Below are 27694 nucleotides of genomic sequence, written 5' to 3'. Positions count from 1 at the left end.
ACTGAGGAGAGGCACCTGGGGACTCCTGGCATCAGAACCACTACAGTGCATTGAGCACAGATCTTCAGATTCCTTTGGGTCTTTTATCATGAGTCATGTTTTGGAGCATTCAGAAGATTAACTTATGGAAAGAACATCCAGCAGCACACCTACAGGTCACACTTGACCTATATAATGAGTTTAATTATTGATATGACATTAAGATCCAAAAGTTATATTAAGATTACTTGTTAATTTGCTCATTTGGAATCACACTTTTCTGCTTATGTTGACCAGTCTTGTTTCCCATTTTTGTTTGTTAGATTGTTACTTTATTGAACTTTCCCATTCTTATTCCTTCAATAGGTGGAGATGAGCCTCCTGAAGCAGTGCTACAATGACTTGTCCTCTCAGATTAACCTTATCCTGATAGAGAGGCTTTGGTATGTGATGCTTGAGCAGTTTCTCATGAAGTACGTCTGGAGTGCATCTGGACTGGTTATGGTAGCAGTACCAATTATAACGGCCACCGGCTACTCTGAGAGTGGTAAGTAGGGGGGCTACAGTAAGTAACATTACTTAGAAAGTCTTCCTTATAGTATAGGAATCAAAAAAATGTCAATGTCGAGTCTCAAAATTGACCACACATTACCTTCCATTGAAGTAATTTTATTTTGTTTACAGGATTCAGATAAAGGTATTTAAAGCGGAACTGTCACTTCCTCATATTTTAATATTATGTTGGCTTATCCCTCACAGATTTATTTGTGAGCTGTGCTAATAAAATTAATTGTACAAATCTCCACCTGTTTATCCTGCAACCGGATCTGTCTGTGCTTCCTGTCCATCATTGTTAGAAGCTCTGTCCTTTGTCCCTCGCAGTCCGCATAGGGCAAGCATACAGAGAAGAGGAGAAATGAAACAATGATTCTGTCTCCTCCACATTAGCAATGTGTGCCTTGGGATTGCCTTGTATGAACTGGATTTCTATATAACTTGTTATATCTTTAATATGAAACCATCTCTTGAAAAAAGTTTAACAAAAGTTATTTATGATGTTCTATATTCTATTCAGTGGTGTGAAGTTTAGAGAAGTAACAGTTCCCCTTTAATGCAGAAACAGTGGGTATTCCTGATTCACTATTGGAGCAAAAAATAAATTAATACATTGACGAGTAAAGGGCTTGTTGTCCTGTGTTCAGTAACTGTAAAGCCAAAATAGTGGTAATGTTACTGTGAGGTTGGCAAATAACCAGACTATTAACTTAGCCTTGTAGCCTCACTATGTCCCTCACCGGTTGTGTCTCTTTAAAAGATTCTGCGGAGGTAAAGAAAGCTGCCATGGAGATGAAGGAGGAGGAGCTGGTAAGCGAACGAGCAGAGGCCTTCACCACAGCGAGAAACCTCCTGACTGCTGCGGCCGACGCCATCGAGAGAGTAATGTCATCTTATAAAGAGGTCAGTTGTTGTAAAATATATATATGTGTGTGTGTGTGTGTGTATATATATATATATATATATATATATATATATATATATATATATCCTTTCATTGATCAGGAACATATAATGGGTTGACTTGATCGGGAGTTATACCTTAAATGCTGGATGATAAAAACATATACTGGTATTATAGGATGGGATGAGTAGGTTATTAAAGTGATTTTACGTGCACCCTAATATATACAGCTCATTGTAGTGGTTATAGTGTCATAACTGTAAACACCATCCCCTGTTTTGGAACATGTTTTGGAAAAAGTAATACTCTCCCCAGCACCCATAGCCGCCTGCCCCTCTGCTGCCACACTGATACTATGGAAATTGTACTTCTGACTTGTTAAAAAGTGTATTTTGTTTATTGTAATTCAGTTGAATAATTAGGGAATGCAACCATGATCTTATATTCTACCATAGATTATTTATTTTGGGTCAATCTATGTTAATGCATCGAAATAATAAGTTCACTCAAATGTAGATATGATTTTAAGAATAATTCCTCAACGTTTTTCAATAAATCAGTCACATTCTGGTTATTGTTTGTCTAGTAAATAAACTCCAGGGATGGTGTAAAGTTATATTTACTTTTGGTTGCTTTAGTTGAGAAAACCTGTTCATAAAAATGTTTAATTGTTCTGTATCTTTAGTAAGATAGCACAATAGGATCCCTACAGAACGATGTATTCGCTATTCAATGAGTTGTGGTGAACTGACAACCAAAAAGAAGACTTTCAGCTACAATATTCGATTTGGAAACAAATCTCAAATTCCGTTTTGATAATTTTTACTTTTGGAAACTTAACTAGTTTAAAGCAGCACTTTCACGCCAAACTTACCTTTTCCCATTTGTTTCCTCTTCTTTACCTCTTTCCTACTCTGTCCTAGTTTTTGTTGATGTTGTTGTTTTTTTCATCTATTTGTAACTAAAAGCATAAGACAAACCTACTGACATTACTAGACATTGAGCAGAGTTTTTGCCGTCTAGAAATGTCAATCCCCTATAGAACTGGCTCTGTCTTTTGAGGATCTTGCGGGATCCTCCATAGACCTCCATGCTGTAATCTTACGCATGCTTGAGAGTACAGCAGTGACGCCTGCTCCTGGCACTGAAAAGGGCCTGCCGGAAAAAGATTGCGCCCACAAGGGACTGGTTCAGGTAAGTAGAACTCCCCTTTCCATGGCCACCGGAACCCTAGTGGCAATGTCAACATCTTGGGGGTCTTTGCAAATTCTGCAGAGATTCCCAGACTCCCATGTTGTTGGAAATGCCATTGACAAAGTTATCTACAGAATATTTTCCATGGTGAGCAGAACCATTATTTGTTAAGCGTCATACCTATTCACCATGTAAATCATCTCCCTCGGAAGATGAAGCCCTTTGCAAAGGTAAAGATCATTCTGAAATAGAAACTGCAGACTAGGAATTTAAGTTGAGTATTATAACCTGAACTTTTACTGCTAAGTGATGACATCTTTCTATTCTTAAAGTGGTCTTTTCAGATGGTGACCTTATTAAAATGGACACTGATGTGTAAATGTCATATCATGTGTTATTGGCAGGTGACAGAGCTGGCAGGCTACACAGCACGCGTTCATGACATGTTTGAAGTGTTTGAAGATGTGCAGAAAGGGGTCTACAAACGCCCAGGAGAACTGGTAGAGGCTGATCCCAAGAATGGAGAGTTGATCCGACATGGCATACGCATTGAGGGGCCCCTGGAGATTAAAGGTACATTCCAAAAGCATCATGAATGTTTTAACAAGAAACATGTTAAAGAGAAATGGACACTCCTGAGACTTTTCAAAACCCATTTTAAAAGCAGCTTGCATGCTCCTGACCTCTCCAGTCAATGAATATATTTTTCCTCAAAAATGTCCCCACTTGGCATAGCCAAATGACCAACTCTATAGACCTCTATAGATCCTATATCCCGTGCCAATTCTACCTCTCCCTCCGCAATGTTAACAGCCACATTTCCCTGACAATTAACCATCTGACTACCTAAAATTGCCACATTTGCAGCTCAGACACAATCCGTGTAGTACACAGACACATGCCATGCAGCACACGGGCATTTCAGACAGTTTACAGACTCTCCACATGTTTGGAATTTTGTACGGCACCAAGATGGCAAAGAACCTTTGAGAATTCATCTCGGCTCACCTCTGCTGGGACCCGCACTGCTCTCCCTCCCCAGGTGGGTGGCCAAGAATGCGCCCCTAAACTCTAAAAGACCTCAGTGCCATTAAACATGCAGTAGTTCCACCCCTCCCCCTTATCTATGTTACATTTTGTATGTCAATTACGGTACTTGCTTTTAGATATCCCCATTCTATAATTGTTGAGCACTGTGGAATATGTTGGTGCTATATAGATGCTGATAATAACAATCAGTACTACTGCACTATAAAAACGGGAAAAACGTGCATGTCGGGTATTGCCGATAGGGATCTATTTTCAGCGGAATTGCAAAGCCTGTAAAATCTCCATTTTGTTAACTTGTGATCTCAGCATAACGCTCTTGACCAGTAACCAGTAAAGTTAAGCCTGGTTTTAAATTGATAATGATTTGAAGTCCAGAGGCATTACCTTCAAAGACATTTTTGGATAGTGATTGTGTTCTAAACAAGCGCTCTATGTATTTTTTTATTTAGTTTTCAGCTTTCAAGGCTTTGTTTTCACGTTTTATTGTATGTGACTTTTTTTTTACTGTCATTGATACTTCTATTACACTTTTAACTTCTATTAATAGCCGAGCATTCTAGAGTAACCTGGAGTTTGACAGTAATTCACGAAGACTTTGCACACTCTACATGCCTTTCTTCTAATAAACCCTATATTTTGATCTTTGATCCATTTTATTGTCCTGATTATATTATGCATAGTTAACAACATTCAAAATTAGGTTTTTTTTTGTTTTGTTTTTTTCATTTCTGCCTCAAAGAAGGGAAGAATCCTACTCCATTCCAAAGAAAATAAAAAAAATATTCTCTCAAATTAACCCCCTCTCAATTTTTAAATAGTTACTCCATGCACCATGACTACCTCAGTGAGCTGGAGTCTGTATGTGCGGTGGTTTGCTTTGAAACGCAGCACATACTGGGATTAACCCCTTTGCTTCTGGTGGTTTACCTCCACCTCTAGCAGTGTCATTGGCCAGCCCAGGACAAAGTGCCATACTGGCTAATGTAAATACGGTGCAATATTTGCATTTGACAGCCAATGTTGGCAAAGATCTTCCATGCCACTCTTGTCCTCTCCTCTGTCCATCCTCCCTTACATCCTACCACCTCCAGTGATGGAATGATGTCAGCCAATGAAAATCGGGCTGAGGGAGAACTTGGCATCATTGAGGGAAAATAGGTCATTTCTCCATTTTTTTTAAGATGAGGAATCCTCTGGAGACAGACTTATGCCATGTTGGCCTTGAATTTGTTTACATTGTTAGGCTACAGGAACACTAGTTTACAGAGCAATTTAAAGACTAGAGCAATTTTTGCAATCTGTGTTCGGGATAGTTTCCTTAGCACTTATTTAATTTTTTTTATTTAATTTAATTTTTTCATGCAGAGATGAATTCACAATCTCTTTGACATGTCAACAGAGGTACACAAAACAAGATAAATGACAACGATGTAGTAGGACATGTTGCTAGAACTGCACATTTTGTAGGAATTAAATTTATCATGCGTAATGTGCTATTTGTTTAGATGCATTTGCAGAAAGAAAAACGTCCAGAACACCGTTCTATGTGGGTAAAACAAAGGGATTTGCATGCATGCTAAATAAGAGAACCATGAATAAGTTGCAAGACATACATATATGTAAGTAGAACGGTTCTGGTGTACCTAATGTACCACACAGGAGAGAGGGAGACGGACTAGCACTAAGCTGCTCGAAAACTGGTAATGATAGGGATTCACTAAAAACCTATATAGAACAAGGGAAAATAACTCTCTAGAAGAGTGGGAATACCAGGAGCTGGCTCGGTGACTAATGGCTAAAATACTACTAAATAGAGAATAAAAATATAAAAATATAAATATGTGGTACTATGCCTTTAAATCTGGAATAGACAAAGTATCCCTATAAATGTGCAAAAATGTGAACAAAGGTGCTATGAGTGGAGATCTCAAATAAACGTAATATCCCTTTAAATGTGCAAAAATACAAAGAGAATGCTGCTATACCTTTAAATATCCTTTAAGAATGTGCAAACATGCAAAGCAGTGCTATATAGGGGGGTGATAAATAGAAAAAAATGATATATATATATATATATATATATATATATATATATATATATATATATATATATAAATAAATGTAAAAATGAGAGACCAGATTCTCTGCTGGATGACCAACAAATATATGTATGAAACTGGTGTCTATATCCCAAACAACATGAGGGATAAATGATACCTGTTGCAAATAATATACTTTGTAAAAGATAGAAGTAACAAATAAGCTATACAGTACAAGGAACTGTTAGCTTTAGGCAATAAAAATGGAAACAATATATCGCTGGAAAACTGAAGCATAAAACTGGATCACTTCATATAAAAAATGCCAGTTTATTGAATATATTAAAATAACTTGGAAAAAGGTAAATATAATAAAAATACAGGTCACACTAGATTCAGAAGTGCATTACCAGACTGATGCATAGAAAAATAACAGCAAGGACCTTCGGATTGTTAAGGATGGATACGGATTGTGATGATTCAATATACAGCTGCCGGTGAGGATGGCTTGTGTCTGTGAGCACGTCCCGAGCAGGAGCCTCACTTCAGGGGACGTGCAGGACAGATGCCTCCGGTGGCGGTACTTTCGAAACAGGTCCTTCGTGTGGAGATTAGTGGTGCTGCTGGTACATGCGTCTGATCCCGTGTGTTGCTGGGACGCCTGTCTTACGCGTTTCGTAGGGAATGGGCCCTACTTCATCAGAGACATAATAGTGTCTAGTGCTTCAGTTCTTCTTTATATACATTGCCTGATTATCAATCATACGTTTAGGTGTTTAAACCAATATATTCTATACTAATAAAAACAGTATTTGTACCTGCATAAAATGATACATATATATATATATATATATATATATATATATATATATATAATGCAAATCATTGCCACTAGGGTAAAAACAATATTTATAAAATCTCATAAAATGTAGACAAATACATAGGACCGGTAAATGCAAAAATACAAAAAAGCAATATATGAATGTTCCAAATGAAAGTAACATATAGAATGAATTAATTAGAGATGATAAAATGCTGGACATAAAATGCTGGACATAATTATATATATGTGGCAAACCTAGCCACTTCTGGACTGTAGTTACTAAAGGTTGTCCGTAGGCTGAATATATGCTGTGTATGTTAAACTGTATATGTATCGTATTATGGCCGTTCGCATGCTGGCAGCCATACGCTGCCAGCATACAAACCCCTTTCGTTTGACGAAACACGGTTATCCAGGCCGTTCGCCATACGAATGCGGGCTCCCCAGGTAGACCACCCACTCACCAGCCGTGTGGCACCAATTAACCGATTGCAACAATGTTGCAATCGGTAATTAAGGGCTCTCCTAGGTGGCCGTCGTTCGGCTACCGACCATGCGGCGGTCGGCCATCTTGGATCCTTTGTCTCTGCAGCGGTGTTCGGTCCTCGAGAGCCTGGAACTGAAAACGGCTACTCAATGATCCGAACACCGCTGGACTTCCAGAGCGTTCGGGACATTCTGTTCCCCATAGATGTTCGGTACTTTTAAACCGAACTCAATGTTTTAATGTATTTGGTGCGGCGTTCGGTTAGTTTAGCTGGGATCGGAGCGGTATTCTCACTAAATGTGCCCGCCGACCCCAGCTATCTACCGAACGGTCATTCGTCTAAAAGCGAGTAAAATTGTATAAAATATGGATTTCTATATAAATTGTCGGTTTTGCTACACGAGGGGATAATCCACTTAATCGTCCATTTTAGTGGGAGTATCCCTCTCGTGCAGCAATGCCTGTTGGGATAATTACAATGCCTGATGGGAGAAATCCCCTGTAAAATCTGTAAGGAAACCCCTTGCATGGGGAACTGCATAAATATGGAAGTCTGTGAATAAAGCAAGTTAGTTGACTCCCAGACTGTGTTTCGTCCGGTTATTGGGAGGATTGGGGAACTTGTCTTACTTTTCAGCGCTGACTGTGGATGTACCTGTGTAACCAGCGGATATCGGGGATTTTACTATTGCCCTCCGCTACAATTGGTGGCAAGCGACGGGATCCGAACTTACAGCCGAAAAGCGCAATTCGTGCAAATTGCAACTGCCGAATGAGAAAAGGGAATGGCAAGCAGAACCCAACGAAAGAACCGACTGCCGAAGTGAATGGGGACGGAGTACTCTAAACTAAAGAAACAGACATTAAAGGAACTGCTGGAAGCCAGGGGTAAAGTAGCCAGCAGCAAAACCAAGGCGGTAATAATTGCCGAGCTGATGGAGGGAGACCAAGCCCGCAGCGCTACACCCCCAGCAGTCATGGAAGAAAGGCTCTATGAAAGAGAGATGAGGACCAGGCTAGCATTTTTGCCGCAGCCTATATCGGAGGCCATGATGCATATGGTGATGGCAAATGTACAGGAATATGTAATGGCACACAGCCCGCAGCACACCTTGACTCGAACCGAGTCCAACACAGGGTCCCTCTACAACCCGGTAAAGCCCAAGATCCCGTACCAGGCCTTCAAAGCTTTTTGCGAGGAAAAGGATGAGATCGATGGGTACTTGCAGGACTTTGAAAGACTGTGTGATCTACATGAGTTAGAGCGGACAGTATGGGTGCAACTGCGAGCAAGCAAGCTAGCAGGTCGGGCAGCCGAAGCTTACCGTGCTGTGCCTAGTGAGGACAGCAAAGATTATGAAAAAGTAAAGCGCGCAATCTTGGAGAGGTATGCCATTACCCCAGAGGCATACCGGCGCAAGTTCCGACACTTACGCAAACCAGAGCGAGATTCGCACGCAGAATGGGCACACAAACTGGATCAAGCCTCCCAAGGGTGGATACAGGCCAGCAAAGCCACCACGATGGAGGAATTGCGTCAGCTGATGTTGCTGGAGCAGTTTTTTAATGGACTATCCCCGGAGACACAAGAATGGGTGCGGGACAGGAAACCCCTTACCCTAACTGAAGCAGCTAGATTGGCTGACCAACACTTCGATGCACGGAGACACCAGGGGCCTGTAGCCAAAAGCTACTCCCGGCCCACAGGACTACCTAGCGCTACACCACCTCTAGCGCCCACAGCCGCCCCGTTCCGTCCTTCGCAAAGACAGGTACCTCCACCTTCCAGATACAACGGGCGGGCCAACATCCAGTGCCACTCCTGTAAACAATGGGGGCATATGGCCCGGGAATGTACACAAAATCGTGGCAAGCCCACCTGGAATCAGGGACGTCCAAACCCCATACCCAGGGCGGCGGCTCACCATTACCAGAGGGAGCCAGCCACTCAGGAGTTGTGGAGTGTTCATGCGGAGGAACCCCTGGGTATATTGCATGAGGTGATGTCGGTCCGAGCCACAGATAACCGGCAGCATCACTGGCAGCTGGTAACTCTTGAGGGGAACGAGGTTCAGGGACTGCGGGATTCGGGAGCTACCTTAACCCTGATAGCACCCCATTTGGTATCTGAGGGTACGCATACTGGCGGATCTGTGGCCGTTCGGGTAGCCGGGGGAGCTGTATACCGACTACCCACGGCGAAAGTACATTTGAACTGGGGTGCGGGAGAGGGGACAGTGGAAGTGGGACTAATGCAGAACTTACCGGCAGATGTTGTTCTAGGGAATGATTTAGGCCAGATGACCTCTGCCTTTGTTCCACAGGCTCCCTACCAGGAAGCCCATCCAGTAACTACACGGCAGCAGGCTCGCACCATGGCTACACCGGTACACTCTGAGGCTCAGGTAAGAGACCATAAAACCCACCCGACTTCCATATCTTGGGATACCCCGACTACCTTTGTGACCGAAGTGCAGACAGACCCCACCTTACAAGTATATAGGGACAGGGCACAAGCTGACCAGGCAGGGCTAGAGGGGGAGCGATACACGTGGGAGAAAGGGTTATTATACCGTGGCACGGCAAAAGACGTGGGGGGGTCTGTCACCTTGACCAATAAACAGTTAGTGGTACCGCAGAAATATAGGCAGGAGCTGCTTAGGATCGCGCATGATATTCCCTTGTCAGGACACCTAGGGATGACCCGCACCCGGTATCGCTTAACGCATGCGTTCTTCTGGCCCGGGATTTCTCAGGACGTGCGCCAGTATTGCACCTCCTGCGACGTCTGCCAGCGAGTAGGTAAACGGGGGGATCGCCACAAGGCCAAGTTATGCCCCCTACCCATTATTGCCGAGCCCTTCAGCCGGGTAGCTGTGGACATAGTAGGGCCCCTGCCAACACCCAGTCCCTCTGGCAAAAAGTACATTCTAACAGTAGTGGACTACGCCACCAGGTACCCCGAGGCTGTGGCCCTCACTAACATTCAGGCTGAGACCGTAGCTGAAGCCTTGATGAAAGTGTTTTCCAGGGTAGGGTTTCCCCAAGAGATAATATCAGACCGGGGCACCCAGTTTACTGCCGAGGTCACCCAACATATGTGGAAGGTATGTGGCATTAAGCCAATAGTCAATTCTGCCTACCACCCCCAGTCCAATGGACTATGTGAGAGGTTCAACGGGACGCTGAAGCAGATGCTTCGGACGTTCGGGGAGACCCACAAAGACTGGGAGAGGTTTTTACCTCACCTACTCTTTGCGTATAGAGAGGTCCCCCAGGAGTCGACCGGATTCTCCCCGTTTGAACTATTGTTTGGGAGGAGGGTGCGAGGACCCTTGAACTTAATTAGGGAACACTGGGAGGGAGAGAGTACTACTAACGAGACCCCTATCGTATCCTACGTGCTGGAGTTCAGAGACCGTTTGGAGGCGTTAACTCAGGCCGTACACAACAACCTCCAGGCGGCGCAGCAACGCCAGCGACGCTGGTACGATAGAGGAGCCAGAGACCGCAGCTTTCAGGTGGGACAGAAGGTTTTAATTTTAAAACCCGTCCGCACAGACAAGCTGCAGGCCATCTGGCAGGGCCCATACCAGGTAGTAGAGCAGCGATGCGACACTACCTATGTGATTGGCCCCTACTCAGGGGTAGGGAAGAGACGCATGCTCCACGGGAACATGCTCAAACCCTACCATGAGAGGATAGAGGATGTGACGGCGATCTGTGCCTCCGCCTTAGAAGATCAGGAGAATCTACCCTTACCTGACTTGCTAGAACCGGAGGAACCGATAGAGCCCTCCCGGGGAGTTCAGCTGGGGGAGCGGCTAAGCCCTCACGAGCGTGCCCAGGTACAAGCGCTGATTGTAGCTAAAGGGGCTACCTTCTCCAATTTACCTGGGTACACTCCGCTAGCCACCCACCGAGTGGAAACCCCTGGACAGCTACCTATGCGACAGGCTCCATATAGGGTTCCGGAATCAGTCCGAACCCATATGAAGGGCGAATTAGACGAAATGCTACAGCTAGGGGTTATCGAACCCTCCGATAGCCCCTGGGCATCGCCAGTAGTTCTGGTGCCTAAAAAGGACGGCACCACTCGATTCTGCGTGGACTACCGGAGGCTGAATGACAAAACAGTGTCTGATGCATACCCGATGCCCCGGATAGACGAGCTGCTAGATAAGATGGCACGGGGTCAGTATCTCACTACTATTGACTTGTGTAAGGGATACTGGCAAATTCCTCTAGCCGATGACGCCATCCCCAAGTCGGCGTTTGTCACTCCGTTTGGCCTGTACCAGTTCAAGGTCATGCCCTTCGGAATGAAAAACGCCCCGGCTACCTTTCAGCGGATGGTAGATCGGCTACTGGACGGCTTCCAGGAGTATGCCTGTGCCTATTTAGATGACATAGCCATCTTTAGCCAGACCTGGGAAGACCACCTACGCCATATAGAGGCGATCTTAGACCGTATTGGGGAAGCCGGGTTAACGTTAAAGCCCAGTAAGTGCCACATAGGTATGGCCGAGGTGCAGTATCTGGGCCACCGAGTAGGGTGTGGGCAGCAGAGACCCGAGCCAGCCAAGATTGAGGCCGTAGCTAAGTGGCCTACCCCAAGGACTAAGACTCAAGTGCTAGCGTTCCTAGGGACGGCCGGATATTATAGAAAATTTGTTCCCGACTACAGCACCCTGGCCAAACCCCTGACGGACCTGACCAAAAAGAACCTTCCCCGACTGGTTGTCTGGGCCCCAGAGTGTGAGCAGGCATTCCAACAACTCAAGACAGCTCTGACCAATGCTCCTGTGTTAACTGCTCCTGATCCAACTAAAAGATTTCTTGTCCACACAGACGCTTCAATGTTTGGATTGGGGGCAGTGCTGAGCCAAGTGGGAGCCGATGGCGGAGAGCATCCCGTAGCCTACTTAAGCCGAAAGTTGTTGCCCCGTGAAGTGAGCTACGCCGCCATTGAGAAAGAATGCCTGGCCGTGGTGTGGGCCCTTAAAAAGTTACAGCCGTATTTGTATGGACAACCTTTTTCCTTACTCACAGATCACAACCCGTTGGTGTGGCTGAACCGTGTGTCTGGGGACAATGCCAGGCTGCTGCGCTGGAGTTTGGCGCTGCAGCCTTTTGACTTCACCATCCATTACCGCCCAGGAAAACAAAACGGTAACGCCGACGGGTTATCCAGACAGACTGAACTCGAGAAGTGATCTGTGAGTACTCCTCCGGACATCCCCAAGCCGATCCGTTGGGATCAGACTGTGTATGCCGGCTTGGTTCTGGGGGAGCATTGTGGCAAACCTAGCCACTTCTGGACTGTAGTTACTAAAGGTTGTCCGTAGGCTGAATATATGCTGTGTATGTTAAACTGTATATGTATCGTATTATGGCCGTTCGCATGCTGGCAGCCATACGCTGCCAGCATACAAACCCCTTTCGTTTGACGAAACACGGTTATCCAGGCCGTTCGCCATACGAATGCGGGCTCCCCAGGTAGACCACCCACTCACCAGCCGTGTGGCACCAATTAACCGATTGCAACAATGTTGCAATCGGTAATTAAGGGCTCTCCTAGGTGGCCGTCGTTCGGCTACCGACCATGCGGCGGTCGGCCATCTTGGATCCTTTGTCTCTGCAGCGGTGTTCGGTCCTCGAGAGCCTGGAACTGAAAACGGCTACTCAATGATCCGAACACCGCTGGACTTCCAGAGCGTTCGGGAGTTCCGCGTTCGGCACATTCTGTTCCCCATAGATGTTCGGTACTTTTAAACCGAACTCAATGTTTTAATGTATTTGGTGCGGCGTTCGGTTAGTTTAGCTGGGATCGGAGCGGTATTCTCACTAAATGTGCCCGCCGACCCCAGCTATCTACCGAACGGTCATTCGTCTAAAAGCGAGTAAAATTGTATAAAATATGGATTTCTATATAAATTGTCGGTTTTGCTACACGAGGGGATAATCCACTTAATCGTCCATTTTAGTGGGAGTATCCCTCTCGTGCAGCAATGCCTGTTGGGATAATTACAATGCCTGATGGGAGAAATCCCCTGTAAAATCTGTAAGGAAACCCCTTGCATGGGGAACTGCATAAATATGGAAGTCTGTGAATAAAGCAAGTTAGTTGACTCCCAGACTGTGTTTCGTCCGGTTATTGGGAGGATTGGGGAACTTGTCTTACTTTTCAGCGCTGACTGTGGATGTACCTGTGTAACCAGCGGATATCGGGGATTTTACTATTGCCCTCCGCTACAATATACATAAAGATAGGTGGATAAAATCATAATAGTATATTAACTACATATGGATAACCAATACTAGATAGGTACCATATAGGTATAGTGTGAATCCATCCTTCTAGGAGAAAACAGGAGAAAAATAATAATTAATGATAAATAATATATTATACAAAATAATAATAAATAAATAATCCCTGGTGGTAGTCTATAACTATAAATAAAGATGGAGAAAAAAAAAAAAAAAACACTGGGTATCAGCAGAAAGCAGGCACTAATTGTCGTTTATATATTGATTTCCCCTGGCGCAGCCTTTTTTTTTGTTATTTCCTTTGTCTTATCTCTTAAGGGTTTTTGAGGGATTCCCTTATAGGGTTGCTGCCTTTTTGTTATTTAGCGCTTACTCTCTTTCTCTGTTTTACAAATGCAGGTAGATTGTAGTGTGCGGCCATGGGTGATATATTCAGGTCATAACCTGGGAGTGTGGAGGAGTTAGCCAATTCCTACCAAGGGTGAGTCCCTATCTCCATCCCGGTGCTTCCACCATGCCCAGTCATCCAGACAGCTCGAGAGTTTTCTCACAAGACTGGCATCTTGACCCGCATTCAGGACTCGTGCCAGCCGACTGCATGTCTCGTACAGCTGATAATAGGAGTGGCAAGCCTCCATGTGTAAGTGTGTGTGGAGATTGCACCCATGCTCGTTAGCCTGGTTTCGAGGCGGGTTGCAGCATGTGTAGTCGCCAGAATAATGAGGTGCCGCTTTGGCGGCTTCTTGCGCCGTCTCCTCCACAGTAACCAACCAAGGAGATGTGGGAGCGACCCTTTCAAGCTGCATCTTCTTTTGCGGCTGACCTTGAGGGCCATGACTCGACTTGCAGGAGTAGAGGTGAGTCCCCTTTCATAAATCTTGGCCTAAAAAGCTGCGCAGATGCGCTCAAGTTGTAAGAGAAGCGGGTCTTCGGGCAAGTTCAACTACAGGAAGGCGCTTCCGGCTGTAGAGTGGCCATCTTGAGAACTAGGCCTCAGTCCCCGGGTTCTGCCGCAGGCTGGATTGTTTGTCGACGGGGCATCACATCTATAAGGTGTCTGTCTTTATATCTATCTATCTATATATTTTGCTTCTTATTTTGGATGGTTTATCGATTGGAAATCCTCATCACACTCCTATCATCTTTTTATTTATTTTTTTAAGTTACACACTACATGATGTTTTACATGAACTATTTAAGCATTTTTCTAATTATTTTTCAAGCAATAAGCGATGCCACCTGTCACCATGAACAAATGTATCCACTATTAACCTACCAAAAGAAACAACTTGCATATATTATTGAAATATATAAAATATTATTGAAACATACAATATATATTTCCTTTTAACTACTCGCATCACCACTTCTGTTTCAGGGTGTGTTTTTTTTTTTTTTTTGGTTTTTTTTGTTTAATCTTATTTCTAGAACTGGATGGCAGTAACCACAGTCTCGCTATTTCAATAATTTAGCCCTTCTTTGTAAATTTTTGGATATCGTGGTGGCAAAGTAACTTGCTGCGAATGGGGGTTCACACACTTTTGCGACTCTTGCTATCCAAGTGGCATCAAAGTGGGGATGGGAACTAGTTTACATATTCATGTATGAAAGGAGAACTTTTCCAAATATCAACTGGAACTAAAGGACCAGTCTTCAACACCGTAACCTTTACAGCCAAGTGTAGAGTTATGGTGCTAAAAAAAAGTATCTTTTACATGTCTCGTGTTTTCGATACTTTAATTTTAATCTCATCAAGTTTAGAGTACATCATTCTGAGCCAGGAAGGAAAGTAGCCAGGTTCATGCTCACTCACAGCTCCTACAAAAGGCCGATTTGAATGACAAACAATGGGGGAAACCATTCCGCCCCATTACATCACTAGGAAGTTGCAGTGTGATAGTCACTAAGCTGTAGTGGTTCTGACGTTATTAAGCTGTCCCTGAAAACGTAACTTTTATATCCCACTGTCACACGTTTTTGTTGCTTTTATCTTAATCTGCTTGTCACTTTAACCATGATTTCTTTCCCAACAACAATTCTTCTGACCTGATTTTTTTTTTTTTTTTTTCAAGAAAACAATCCGGCATGTACATTTTTCTTTTCTACACAGATATCTACTCCTCTCAGTTTGTACCTTAACTATTTGCAGTCATTGCTTGATACCTTAAATAATGGTTGGAACCATTTGGCTGCTATGTAGAACCTTCATCATCATTATTAAAGGGTTAATATTTGTGGACTCTCAGGTATTGGCCAATTTCCAGAGTTCCCGATATGTTCTTCAGAACACTTGTGAGGTGAAGGATACTTCAAATTAAGTTGAATTATCCACATCTTTTATAGAGCCAAACATTATAATTTAAACCCTACGGACCTGTATGTTCGATACAAGAATCATTCTCCCATCATTGCAACACACTGCAATCCTAACTTTCTGATCAAATCCAACAACATCCCACCAACATTAACAGAAGTACATTTAAAAATTAACCTTTATTTCAGACTTTTAAATTACGGTAATCCAATTTCTTACTAAAAGATTTTAATTTGCCTTGTCTACATTTTGTGCTCTGTTGGTTTAAAGTATGTTCTCTTAAAATATTATAAATATTAGACAGGGGGGGGGGGGAGGAATCCATTTCCATGCAATGTTACAGTATTTTACATCATTGTATAACAATAGGATTAACCACAAACATTAATAATTACAAATCTGTGGCATCAAATTATATTCTCAAATAAGCCAAAACTAGCACTTAATTTCCCATGATGCTACACCAGTCTCATGACTGGCTGATTTTGTGAACAGGGTAATTTAGACATCGGTAGAGCTAAAGGTAGCCATGACTAATATAAAGTAACAGAGATTAGTCACCAGTCTACATGTAATATTCAGTAATTTAAAGTGACACTATAGGCACCCAAACCACTTCTCTCAATGAAGTGATCTGGGTACCATGCCTCTGTAGTTGTAACCCTGCAAGTGAAACATTGCTGTTCACTGCAGAGTTTGACATGCCTCTAGTGGTGTATCTAGAAGGTGTCATTGGATTGGCTGAGATCATCAAGAGGTTTGGTGACCGTGGACAGAGTAGCATGGCATGGTGGGGGGATTAACATTAAAGGACCACTTCAGCTCAATGAAGCAGTCTTGGTGCCAGCTCCATCTAGTTTTAACCCTGCAGCTGTAAACATAGCATATGTTTCACTGAGGGTTAATCCAGCCTCTAGTGGCTGTCTCACTGACAGCCGCTAGAGGCACTTCCGTGATTCTCACTGTGAAAATCACAGTGAGAAGACGCTGGGCGTCCATAGGAAAGCATTGCGTAATGCTTTCCTGTGGGCGGTTTGAATCCGCGCTTGCGCATTTGGATCTGACGTCAGCAGGGGGAGGAGAGGCTGGATAAAGGTTAGTGGCTAAAGGGATTTTAACCCCTTCAGCCCAGTGGGATGGGGGCCCTGAGGGTGGGGTGGACCTAATGACCCTATAGTGCCAGGAAAACGAGTTTGTTTTCCTGGCACTATAGTGGTCCTTTAATGGTGACCAGGACATTATAGCGTTAGGAATACATTTTCCTAATGCTACAGTGTTCTTTTAACAGTATGGACAATGTCCTAGTTTGTTTCTTGCTTACAATGACCATTAATCCTTGAGTATGTTTCTCATTGTTTTTGGGTTTTTTTCCTTTTAGGAAAAGTTGTGGACGTGGAGAATGGTATAATTTGCGAGAATATTCCTATTGTGACTCCAACAGGTGATGTTGTGGTTGCTAGCCTTAATATTCGGGTAAGTGTGATGAGATTTTATGTTGGCTGTAAAAGACTTTCATAAACCATTGTCATTGAAAACAAAGGATGATTTTGATTGGCTAAAACCACTAGGTAGCATGAGAATCTGTTGATTGGTTAAAATCCCAAGCTCTTCACAAAATGCATGGATGGGAATATACTAACAGCAGATTCTTGTCTGTTATAAAATGCAGTATGCCTTACAAGTTCTGTAACTTTTACCTGAACATATGACCTTGTCCAAATATTTGTCTTGTATAATATTTTAATATTCTGTCTGTATAATCCAGTTGCTCTGCTTCTTGTGACATTCTCCAACAGTAAGATTTACAGTTCTTCAATTTAAAATGGTATGTGTTCAAATAAATGCTGCAGAGCACCTTCCATAAACTGTTCCCAGTGTCAGCTAGATCTCCACGCCAGTGGGAATGGCCCTGTTATTAAATTGGAGATCAAGTGAAATGGCATGGAATCCAGTTTGGAGTCCCAAGCCGACAATTATCAATTATCCTAAACCCAAGCTGAAGAACTTCTCCTTTTTAATCTGTCTCGCAACACAATGGATATTATGATCCTATACTGGAAATCCCTGCACCAAAACATTCATTGAAAATCCAGTCTTGTTATGAGTTTTAAATATGCCACGTCGATAAGCAGCTGACCTGTAAAAACCTTTGGCACCTCTTCCCTAAATCTGACCTGTCTGTGCAATAAACACAATCAGTATTTCTGTGTGTTATCCTTTTTTCCCCTCTGATAACTGTCTAGATAGAAAGATTAAAGCCATCAATTGCGCCCAATAGTCTAATTTATGTAAACCTTTGCCACGGAATTTATTGATGCAGCAGAAACCGTTATCTAAGTAGGTGATAGTTACAATATGATCTTGTTGATGCCAAGCAAAGTGCTGCTACATGTACTTGGAATTCTGTTTTAAATAATAATTTTAAGGGAAGGAACCTGATAATCTGCAGTTGTGTGATCAATGTCCATTGAGTAGTGATAGTGAGGAGACAAAGTCAAATGTCCAAAGGCCTGCTGGTGATGGAACAAATTTATATTAAAGCATTTCATATCTCTGCTTATCGCTTGTCAACAGTCATGGCCTTACAAATGGCATTTATTTACATTGTCTGACAATGATAAGTTTGTTTAAGCAGTACCTATTCTGAAATGCTGCTTCTTCAATGAATTAAATGTTTTAACAAAGTATAATAAGTATCTAGTACTGGCTGCCCTGTTCCCCTCTTGGGTGAGGAATAGGGACTCCCAAACATTGTATGATATGTAGACTCTACATTTTGATGTCATCTTTTTGATTTCTTTAAGGAATTGGGTTTCTAGAGTAGTTACAATAAAATTAATTGTAATTAAAGCCCCACTAAAGTCACATAGGTCACTTAATCTCAATGTGTATGTGTGTGCGCGCGCGCTAGTTTGTGTGTATGTGTGTGTTTAATTTGTGGCGTTGGATAGGGGGCTGTTGGGAATGGGTGAGCAGTTTTTTAAATTTGTAGTTAACTCCCTCCCTGCCTCTTACCTGTGGCCAGGGAGAAGGACACTAGATTCCCTGTTGGTCCAGTGCCACAGCAGATGGTATAGTAAGGAGGGGGCCAGGGAAACTCCATGCGTCAGCCAATCAGCAGGTTCTCTCCTTCTCTCACAAGCCTGGCATGCAGCAACGCTCTGAGAAGCAGAGCTCATGAGAAAACACAGCTAGAAGTGGTACTTGGAATCTCCCGGATAATATATATTATAAACATTGAGAGTATTGTCTCCAGGCCCCATACCGCTGTATTGGCTGTACTCCCCCTGATGGTGGCTCTGCCTGAAGTGTAAACCATTGCATTTTTTGTTTGTTTTTTTGAATCGGCAATGTTTACATTTCAGGGGTAAATCCACATTTAACCCCTTAAGGACAGAGCTTCAGAAGCTTGTCTTTCACTTAATGACAACGGCATTTTTTGCATTTTTTGCTATTTGCGTTCAACTGCAATTTGCTTTTTACTTATTCATTGCACCGACACATATTATATACCGTTTTTTAAAGGACAAAAAGGGCTTTAATTTGATGTAACACATATATATATAAATGCTTATTTATTATTAAAAAAATACAGAAATATGCAAAAAAATGAATTTTTGTGTTTTTTTTTACAGTTTTTGCAATAATAATGTGTACATAATTAGTGCAGGTTAAGGAAAGTAATTAAAAATAAATTCATTTAGTTGTTCTGAATTACAGAATATATAATGTGTCTGGGATTTTCAGTTTTTTTTGGTAGTTACAGGTCACAAAGCACAAGGAGTAAAATACACTTTTTATGTGGAGCGATTTTAGAATTTGGTATGTTTGTCTTGTAAGCCTAATAGCCATAAAAGAAAACAAAATTGCCACACAAAAGTATATATTTATATAAAGTAGACACCACAGGCTATTTACCTAAGGTTGTTTTGACACTTTCTACGTAGCCATTTTACCGCCAACCTCTGCTAAATATTGGAGTAAAATTGTGTTTTTTGGGGGTTTTCGCACACAAACTTATAACAAAGAACTTCTCATGTGTATTTTGTAAAGTTGGTGTGTGCTATTCCTGTACAAAGTTTTATTATGTGTTCAGTTACTTCTGCTGAGTACAACGGTACCCCCATTGTATGTCTTTGGCACTATTTCGTGAAGCTACAGTGCCATATAGGAGACCTGTCCTTTTCAGTATTCACAGTAGAATTTTGAGAGACGGATTTAATGAGCCTATGCTTCCATTTGGGGTATTATAACAGTTTGACTGTTCGAAAAAAAACCCCAAAGGCCTACCATTTGTAAAAGTAGACACTCCAGGGTATCTCATAAGGTGCATATTGTGCCTTAACATGCCCCCATTTTTTTACCAATACATGCCAAAGTATGTGGTAAAAAATAATTTTGTGCATTTTTTACATATGGATTTCATTTGTGCTGGGCATTTTGTATATTTCACATGTGCCACTAAGTTCAAACCCCCCAAATTATGTTCAGCTAAGTCTTCTGAGTAAAATGACACCCCCATTGTATGTCTTTGGCACTAGTTCGTGAAGCTACAGTGCCATATAGGAGACCTGTCCTTTTCAGTACTCACAGTAGAATTTTGAGAGACAGATTTAATGAGCCTATGCTTCCATTTGGGGTATTATAACAGTTTGACTGTTCAAAAAAAACCCACAAAGGCCTACCATTTGTAAAAGTAGACACTCCAGGGTATCTCATAAGGTGCATATTGTGCCTTAACATGCCCCCATTTTTTCACCAATAGTTGCCAAAGTATGTGGTATAAAATAATTTTGTGCACTTTTTACATATGGATTGCATTTGTGCTGGGCATTTTGTATATTTCACATGTGCCACTAAGTTCAAACCCCCCAAATTATGTTCAGCTAAGTCTTCTGAGTAAAATGACACCCCCATTGTATGTCTTTGGCACTAGTTCGTGAAGCTACAGTGCCATAAAGGAGACCTGTCCTTTTCTGTACTCACAGTAGAATTTTGAGAGACGGATTTAATGAGCCTATGCTTCCATTTGGGGTATTATAACAGTTTGACTGTTCAAAAAAACCCCACAAAGGCCTACCATTTGTAAAAGTAGACACTCCAGGGTATCTCATAAGGTGCATATTGTGCCTTAACATGCCCCCATTTTTTCACCAATAGTTGCCAAAGTATGTGGTATAAAATAATTTTGTGCACTTTTTACATATGGATTGCATTTGTGCTGGGCATTTTGTATATTTCACATGTGCCACTAAGTTCAAACCCCCCAAATTATGTTCAGCTAAGTCTTCTGAGTAAAATGACACCCCCATTGTATGTCTTTGGCACTAGTTCGTGAAGCTACAGTGCCATATAGGAGACCTGTCCTTTTCAGTACTCACAGTAGAATTTTGAGAGACGGATTTAATGAGCCTATGCTTCCATTTGGGGTATTATAACAGTTTGACTGTTCAAAAAAAACCCACAAAGGCCTACCATTTGTAAAAGTAGACACTCCAGGGTATCTCATAAGGTGCATATTGTGCCTTAACATGCCCCCATTTTTTCACCAATAGATGCCAAAGTATGTGGTATAAAATTATTTTGTGCGTTTTTTACATATGGATTGCATTTGTGCTGGGCATTTTGTATATTTCACATGTGCCACTAAGTTCATACCCCCCAAATTATGTTCAGCTAAGTCTTCTGAGTAAAATGACACCCCTATTGTATGTCTTTGGGACTATTTTGTGAAGCTACAGTGCCATATAGGAGACCAAGCCATATCAGTTTTTACCGAACTTTGAATTTTGACGCTGGGCCTATGTGTAATTTCCAAGCATCTTAGCATGTTTTAAATTCAAACTACCCCACAAAGGCCTACCATTTCTTAAAGTAGACACCCCAGGGTATTTCAAAAGGTATATTCTAAACCTTAGTGTAGGATCATTTTTTTGTTAGTTTGTACCAAGTCTAGTTGCAATTAGCATTTTTTCTGCCTTTTTGACACACACTTGGAGATGTTACTGTATATTTTGCTATCCTTATGTGTGCTACGGCAGTATAACACCTAATATGTTGCTCAGCTATGTCATCTTAGTGCAATGATACCCCCATATACAGAATAGTTGGGGTAAACTTATCCGGGGGTAGTACACAGTTATCTGCGTCCCGGGCAAAGCTGTCATGGATTCCGAAACCAAAACACAGACAGACCACAAAGAGAGAGAACACAGAGAGAGAAACTTGTAATACCGGTCCTTAGAATGGCCGGGCTATACAAGCAGAGAATTGTCAAGGTACAAGCCGAGGTCAAAGGAGTAAAGAGAAACGGAACAACGATAGGACAAGCCGAGGTCAAGGATCAGAGAAGACAGGATAAACGGTAGACAAAGCCAAGATTCGGTAACCAAAAATCACACCCCAAAACTGGTCTACTTATTCGGCCTGGGTGTGAAAAATTTTAAAACAATGGCCAATACATAGGCCGGGCTGAGAGGCGCAATCAGGGCAGTAATAGCTGGTCTCAACTCTTACGCCCCTCTTGTAACACACCCTGCACCTTTTCTGGGGGTTTTGTTTTTTAGGGGTTGGTGGAATCTTAAAGCAGAAGTGACCTGCCTCCATTCTTCTGCTAGGCTCCACTGATGGTCTCCTTGTGTGGCATTCTAGCAGCTTAGAAATTAGCTCAAACTGGAAAGAAAGAAAAGTGCTTTTCAGCCCAGCATTTGCCTTTTTAAAAATAACAAAGGCATTGTGGATTGCCATCTGCAAAAGGTATATGCCCACTTTTTTATACCATGCCCTGGTCTTTCTCATGATCAAATATGGCTGCATCAGTTGATCGGACAGGTCAACGCCCCCCATATGCCGATTATATTGCCTTATGCAGACTGGCACCCGTTTATATTCGTCTCTGCCACGAACTGCGACCCTCCGAGTGTTTTCACCATGGATGGTGGTTAAGATGAAAACATCCTTTTTATCCCTGTACTTGAGTGCCAGCAGTTCATTCTGGCAGAGAGCTGCTGTTTCCCCCCTTTTCATTTTTTTGTTCGCTAGAGCCTTTGGGAAACCTGTGCGACTCTTCCGAATAGTGCCACAGGCCACGGTCTCGAAGCAATACAACATTTGTAACAGTGGGATGCTATTATAAAAGTTATCGATGTATAGATGATAACCTTTATTAAGTAGTGGCATTATTAAGTCCCAGACAATTTTTCCACTTGTCCCTACTGTATCTGGGCAACCTGGGGGATCAAGGTGGCTATCCCTTCCTTCGTATACACGGAAGGTGTATACATAGCCACTGCCACTTTCACATAGTTTATAAAATTTGATCCCATATCGGGATCTTTTGGATGGGATATATTGTCTAAACCCCAGTCTTCCCTTAAACTTCATTAGGGACTCGTCAATGGAAATGTTTTTATTGGGGGTATATATAGCGGCAAATTTACGGTTAAAGTGGGCAATTAAAGGGCGTAGTTTGTAAAGAAGATCATACTGCGGATCACCTTTTGGGGGGCACTTGTTGTTATCACTAAAGTGCATAAATCTTAGTATGTCTTCATATCTTTCCCTTGTCATTGTCTCGGCAAAAATAGGAGTATTGCAAATAGGATGTTTAGCCCAATACATCCTAATTGTGGGCTTTTTAATTAGCCCCATTAACATGGTCAGTGCCCAGAATTGTTTAAATTCTGGCACACTGGTTGGGTACCATCTCTCTTTCCTAGAGATAAGAGAGTCTGGATTGCGTGCCAGATATTGCTCCGCATAGAGATTAGTCTGGGTGACTATCTCCCCAAAAATCTCATCCCCCAAGAACAGCTGCATAACATCCAGCGCACTATAGGCAGACAGGTCCGCCTGTATGCCAGGATTGCCTGTAAACACTGGGATGTCTGGGGAAAAATTATTAGGGGGTACCCAGTCATCTGCGCCATGGTCAGCATTAGGGGAATCGTCGATTTCTCCTGATGGTCCTGCAGTATCTGGCACATAGTCCATGTCCCCTGCATCCCCTGCGTCACTCCCTGCTTCACTCTCTGAGGCAGTGTCAGTCGCCTCTGAGTCTGCCGCTAACAGGGCATAAGCCTCCTCCGCGCTATACTTTCTAAACATTGTTAATACAGCTAACACAGCTAACAAAACTCTAACAAAAAAAATTTTTTAATACCCCAATTCCCACTAAATTCCACCCACCAAAATAACTAAATCACAAATTAATAAAATCAAATAATAAAATTTAACCCCTTAGGGTTACAAAAAACCTAAAAATTAACCCTTGAAAGTAAAAAAAAAAAAAAATAGATCACAGTAGAGTACTGTGACCTGTATATTGATCACTGCTAGCAGTGATCAAGCAGCAGGGAAAGGGTTAATTTTTTTTTTAACTCCACAAAGGTGAATTTTATACTTAAGTATAACTCTGCAATAAATCAGGGACACAATGTAGCACCGATCCGTCTCTCTCCACTTCACAAACCCACACGAGGTGGAGGGAGGCGGATCAGATATCCCAGCAGCATTGTGACCGCTGTGACTGGCTATCACAGCGATCACATGGGCTGGGATATCCGGATTTGCTGCTGCCGGTCTGCCCCTGACTCGGAGGGACCCAGCAACAGCATTAACCCCGCGATCGCCGGCACTGCGCGATCGCGGCGTTAATTTTAACGCGTGACGGACGAGGTCCGTCACTCGTCATTAACGCATTCCCCCGTGTGACGGACCTCGTCCGTCACTCGTCGTTAAGGGGTTAATAGCGGTGATACTGACAGCCACTTGAAGCACTCCTGCGGAACTGACTGAATAAAACTCTGTCACTTGACACGAAAAAAGCATTAATTCAATGTTTTCTATGTGGAAGCTTGGATGTGCACACACCAGGCTGCGCATGCGCAGCAGGTCCCCAATGTTCCTCCATGACGAGCATTAGATTGGCCTATTACTGAAGAGGTCATGCCTACACTGAGGTGCCGCAGTAGGTGGACAGGTCAGCAGCCGGAAAAAGGTAATTTTTACCCACAAACATATTGAGCTGTGATATAGGTTAATGTTGCTATATATTGTGTAGATCTTTTTATGTGTGGGGCTGCAGCCTTCACTCTAACAGCTTAGTATTCTACCTGACAGGTGGAGGAAGGGATGCATCTACTCATCACTGGTCCTAACGGTTGTGGAAAAAGCTCTTTGTTCCGGATTTTGGGTGGCCTCTGGCCAGCCTACAGTGGGGTTCTATACAAACCCCCTCCTCAGCACATGTTTTACATTCCACAAAGGTAAGTGGCCTTTATATTCGGGGCAACTTTTTATTCTATTATAGAAACATTTAATATTTTTTATTAGAAATCCCTTGGGTTATATCCCCTCTGCATTTGTGAAATCATTTCCCCAAAAACTGTGTTTCTCCTGTTCTACAGAAGCCCATCCCCTCTGCTGCCACCATTATGTAGGAGATTCACTTCTGCATTTTTTTTCACACAACTCTATATTGACACTTGACAGATGGAGATTCAGGGTATTGGACATTAAGGACGTAGTAAAAAGGGTCAAAAATAGCTTGGTTCATAACTGTTCTTTTTGGCTGCACATGTGTTGATGTACCTTGCGCTTCACAAAACTGGCTTTTCTGCTGTTTTATTTTTTTTTTCTTCTTCTGACCGCAGCAAGTTGGCCTACTTAATGTTTTTGCCCTTCTATCTTTGAATAGACATTTTTGTGGTTACTATTGTTTTCTTGAAAACCATGAAAATTAGAGATGGGGGAATGAATTGCAGAATGTAAGAAAAATTCATAAAAAATTTTTTTGATACTCGTGCATCTGCCAACAGTTATTGCAGGGCCATATTAAATGAGATTTTTTTGAGAATCCATCCCTGTTTTTGACTTCAGAACCTGCATTTGGATTCGCCAAGTGCAAATGCTGTGGAGTGTTTCAGTCGCCTTTAAGCCCTTTTTAAATATGTTTCTTACCACTTTCTTGTTCTGCATTTCTACACCAGTACTGCGCCATCTACTGACAGGACACATGCACTATTAGCTGTAGGTTTGCCCTCCCAGGAAGAAAGTAAACTAACAACATTTGTTTGAGATTGCTCTTTAATGAATTCCCTACATCATCATCTAAAATGTTCATCCTGAAGGGCAGCACTTTTTATGTGATGCCGGTCAATACACGTAAGCGATGTGTGTTCAGGATGACGTGGTGTATCAGACATAAAACAACAATGCCATGCTGATCCTAGATTTGTTTCAGCCTGATAATATCCCTTTTTTACCATCCATGTTCTCGAAGTACACTGCTCACTTCCACTATGAGGAGCACAGTCTGTACCTTGTGCAGTACACACATCACAGGTGTGTTTGTGTTTTTAATAGATCATTTGATTTTTAAAAGCGCCGTGGAATTTGTTGGCTCTTTATAAATGATAATAATAAAGGGTCCCTTGAAGCAGCATCACATCTTTGCATCATAGAGTGTCTAAGAATTTAAGCAATTAGTTTAAAATCGCTGCAGCTCTAAGCTGCCTCCAAGCTGTCAGTCAGGCAGCCTGCTAAGAGCCTATACGTTTACCGCAGCTCTGCCGGTAGCTAGTCATGGTCATAAACTTATAGCAGCTCCATTATAACTATTATCAGATTACAGAGCGTTCACCCATCCTGCATGGTGAGTGGGGATAAATTACTTATCCTTTAAACCTCTACTGGCGGTTCTTTAGGCAATACAAGTCTCTCGGAGTAACTTTTCAGTTTTTTTATACTTCTACTGCATTTCTCATGTTTTATTTTTATATTTCATTTTAAAAATGTAACATTTTAATTTCTATTTAACTGTGCTCTCTTTACTTGCAGGCCATACATGTCCGTAGGAACTCTTCGGGATCAGGTCATTTATCCTGATACTGCAGATGATATGAGAAGAAGAGGCTTTACTGACAAAAACTTGGAAGCCATACTGAATATTGTCAATCTATACTACTTAGTGCAGAGAGAGGGAGGTGAGTGCACCCAATATCCACTGCTTCAATGAGAATTGTTGGGGATTCAAAGTGAGTATCAAATTTATGAAATTTGTTTGCATTCCTGACAATTCTCCCTTTAGTGAATTAACCCTGTTTAACCCCTTAATGACACAACTTCTGGAATAAAAGGGAATCATGACGGAATATATCCGTCGTCTGTCCTTAAGGGGTTGAATACCTAACACTTCTCACTTTAACTCTGATAGAAGTCAAAACCACATATCTGTCAACTGGGTGTTCTTGTCTCCAAATTCCTTCTCTTTTCCTATATTCATTTCAGCCCCCACTGTAGGATGGCTTGGCTATTCTTCCACTGTTCTATGTAGCAGAGAGTTAAAAATGCGAGGGTCACAATAATACACTAACTTTCTAACCATTGCAATTCACCTGTAAAAATGCTTATTTTTATAAACCTGAAATTCTTTTAGGTTTATTCACTAAATTCGTAATTGTACTGAAATTGGTAAAAATGTTAGCAAAATGGTTTCTTATTACCTAGACTGCCTGTCCTCCTTCTAAAGTAGTCTATCCCTCCTCCTGTGGTGCCCCAGACTTTTACTCTCAAAGTTCTGGGCACTCAGACTTAGGTGTGGGAAGAGTAGAAGTTTAATTCATGGAAGAAGCCATGCTACCTTAAAAATATATAAATAAAAAAAGTTGCGTTCTTTTACTGGTCCTTTCCCCCTGCTTCAGTTTTACCCCAAATAGTACCCTACTTACCCTATGAGAGGTGCGGACACACTGACAATCAGAAGGTTGTATGTGTTCGAGTATTCATATTTTTTTAATTATTTTTATTTGTTTTATTTATTTATAATTTCACATTTGAAGATCTTCCCTTTATCCCAGTGTGGATTTGGGTGGATATCACATAATGTCATACTGTTCTTGTTAATGGGGACATTAATGTCTCCGTTTTGTTATGTATATTAATCTAGACTTTTTTGTAAGATTTTTAGTGCTTACATACAGATTGGTTTGTGCCAGGTAGATAAGCATTCAGTTGACCCAGTGTGGTATGTCAAGAATGTCAAGCCCATGCCCTTCGTGTCTTTAGACGCAGATAAGAA

At 42.2% G+C, this 27694-nt stretch overlaps 1 protein-coding gene across 1 annotated transcript in view; it reads left to right on the top strand.

Moving 5' to 3' along the window:
* Positions 1 to 27694, top strand: part of ABCD1 (ATP binding cassette subfamily D member 1) — a 62417-nt gene that overhangs the window by 21271 nt on the left and 13452 nt on the right. Inside the window, exons 2-7 of the mRNA XM_063432721.1 lie at positions 346 to 526; positions 1295 to 1437; positions 3037 to 3205; positions 16994 to 17088; positions 24736 to 24881; positions 26455 to 26600. Coding sequence (XP_063288791.1) covers positions 346 to 526; positions 1295 to 1437; positions 3037 to 3205; positions 16994 to 17088; positions 24736 to 24881; positions 26455 to 26600 — 880 coding nt within the window. The remainder of the gene's footprint in view (positions 1 to 345; positions 527 to 1294; positions 1438 to 3036; positions 3206 to 16993; positions 17089 to 24735; positions 24882 to 26454; positions 26601 to 27694) is intronic.

The sequence above is a fragment of the Pelobates fuscus genome, chromosome 9 (assembly GCF_036172605.1).
Source record: "Pelobates fuscus isolate aPelFus1 chromosome 9, aPelFus1.pri, whole genome shotgun sequence".
Lineage (NCBI taxonomy): Eukaryota > Metazoa > Chordata > Amphibia > Anura > Pelobatidae > Pelobates > Pelobates fuscus.
This window is presented reverse-complemented; position numbering and strand designations above follow the sequence as displayed.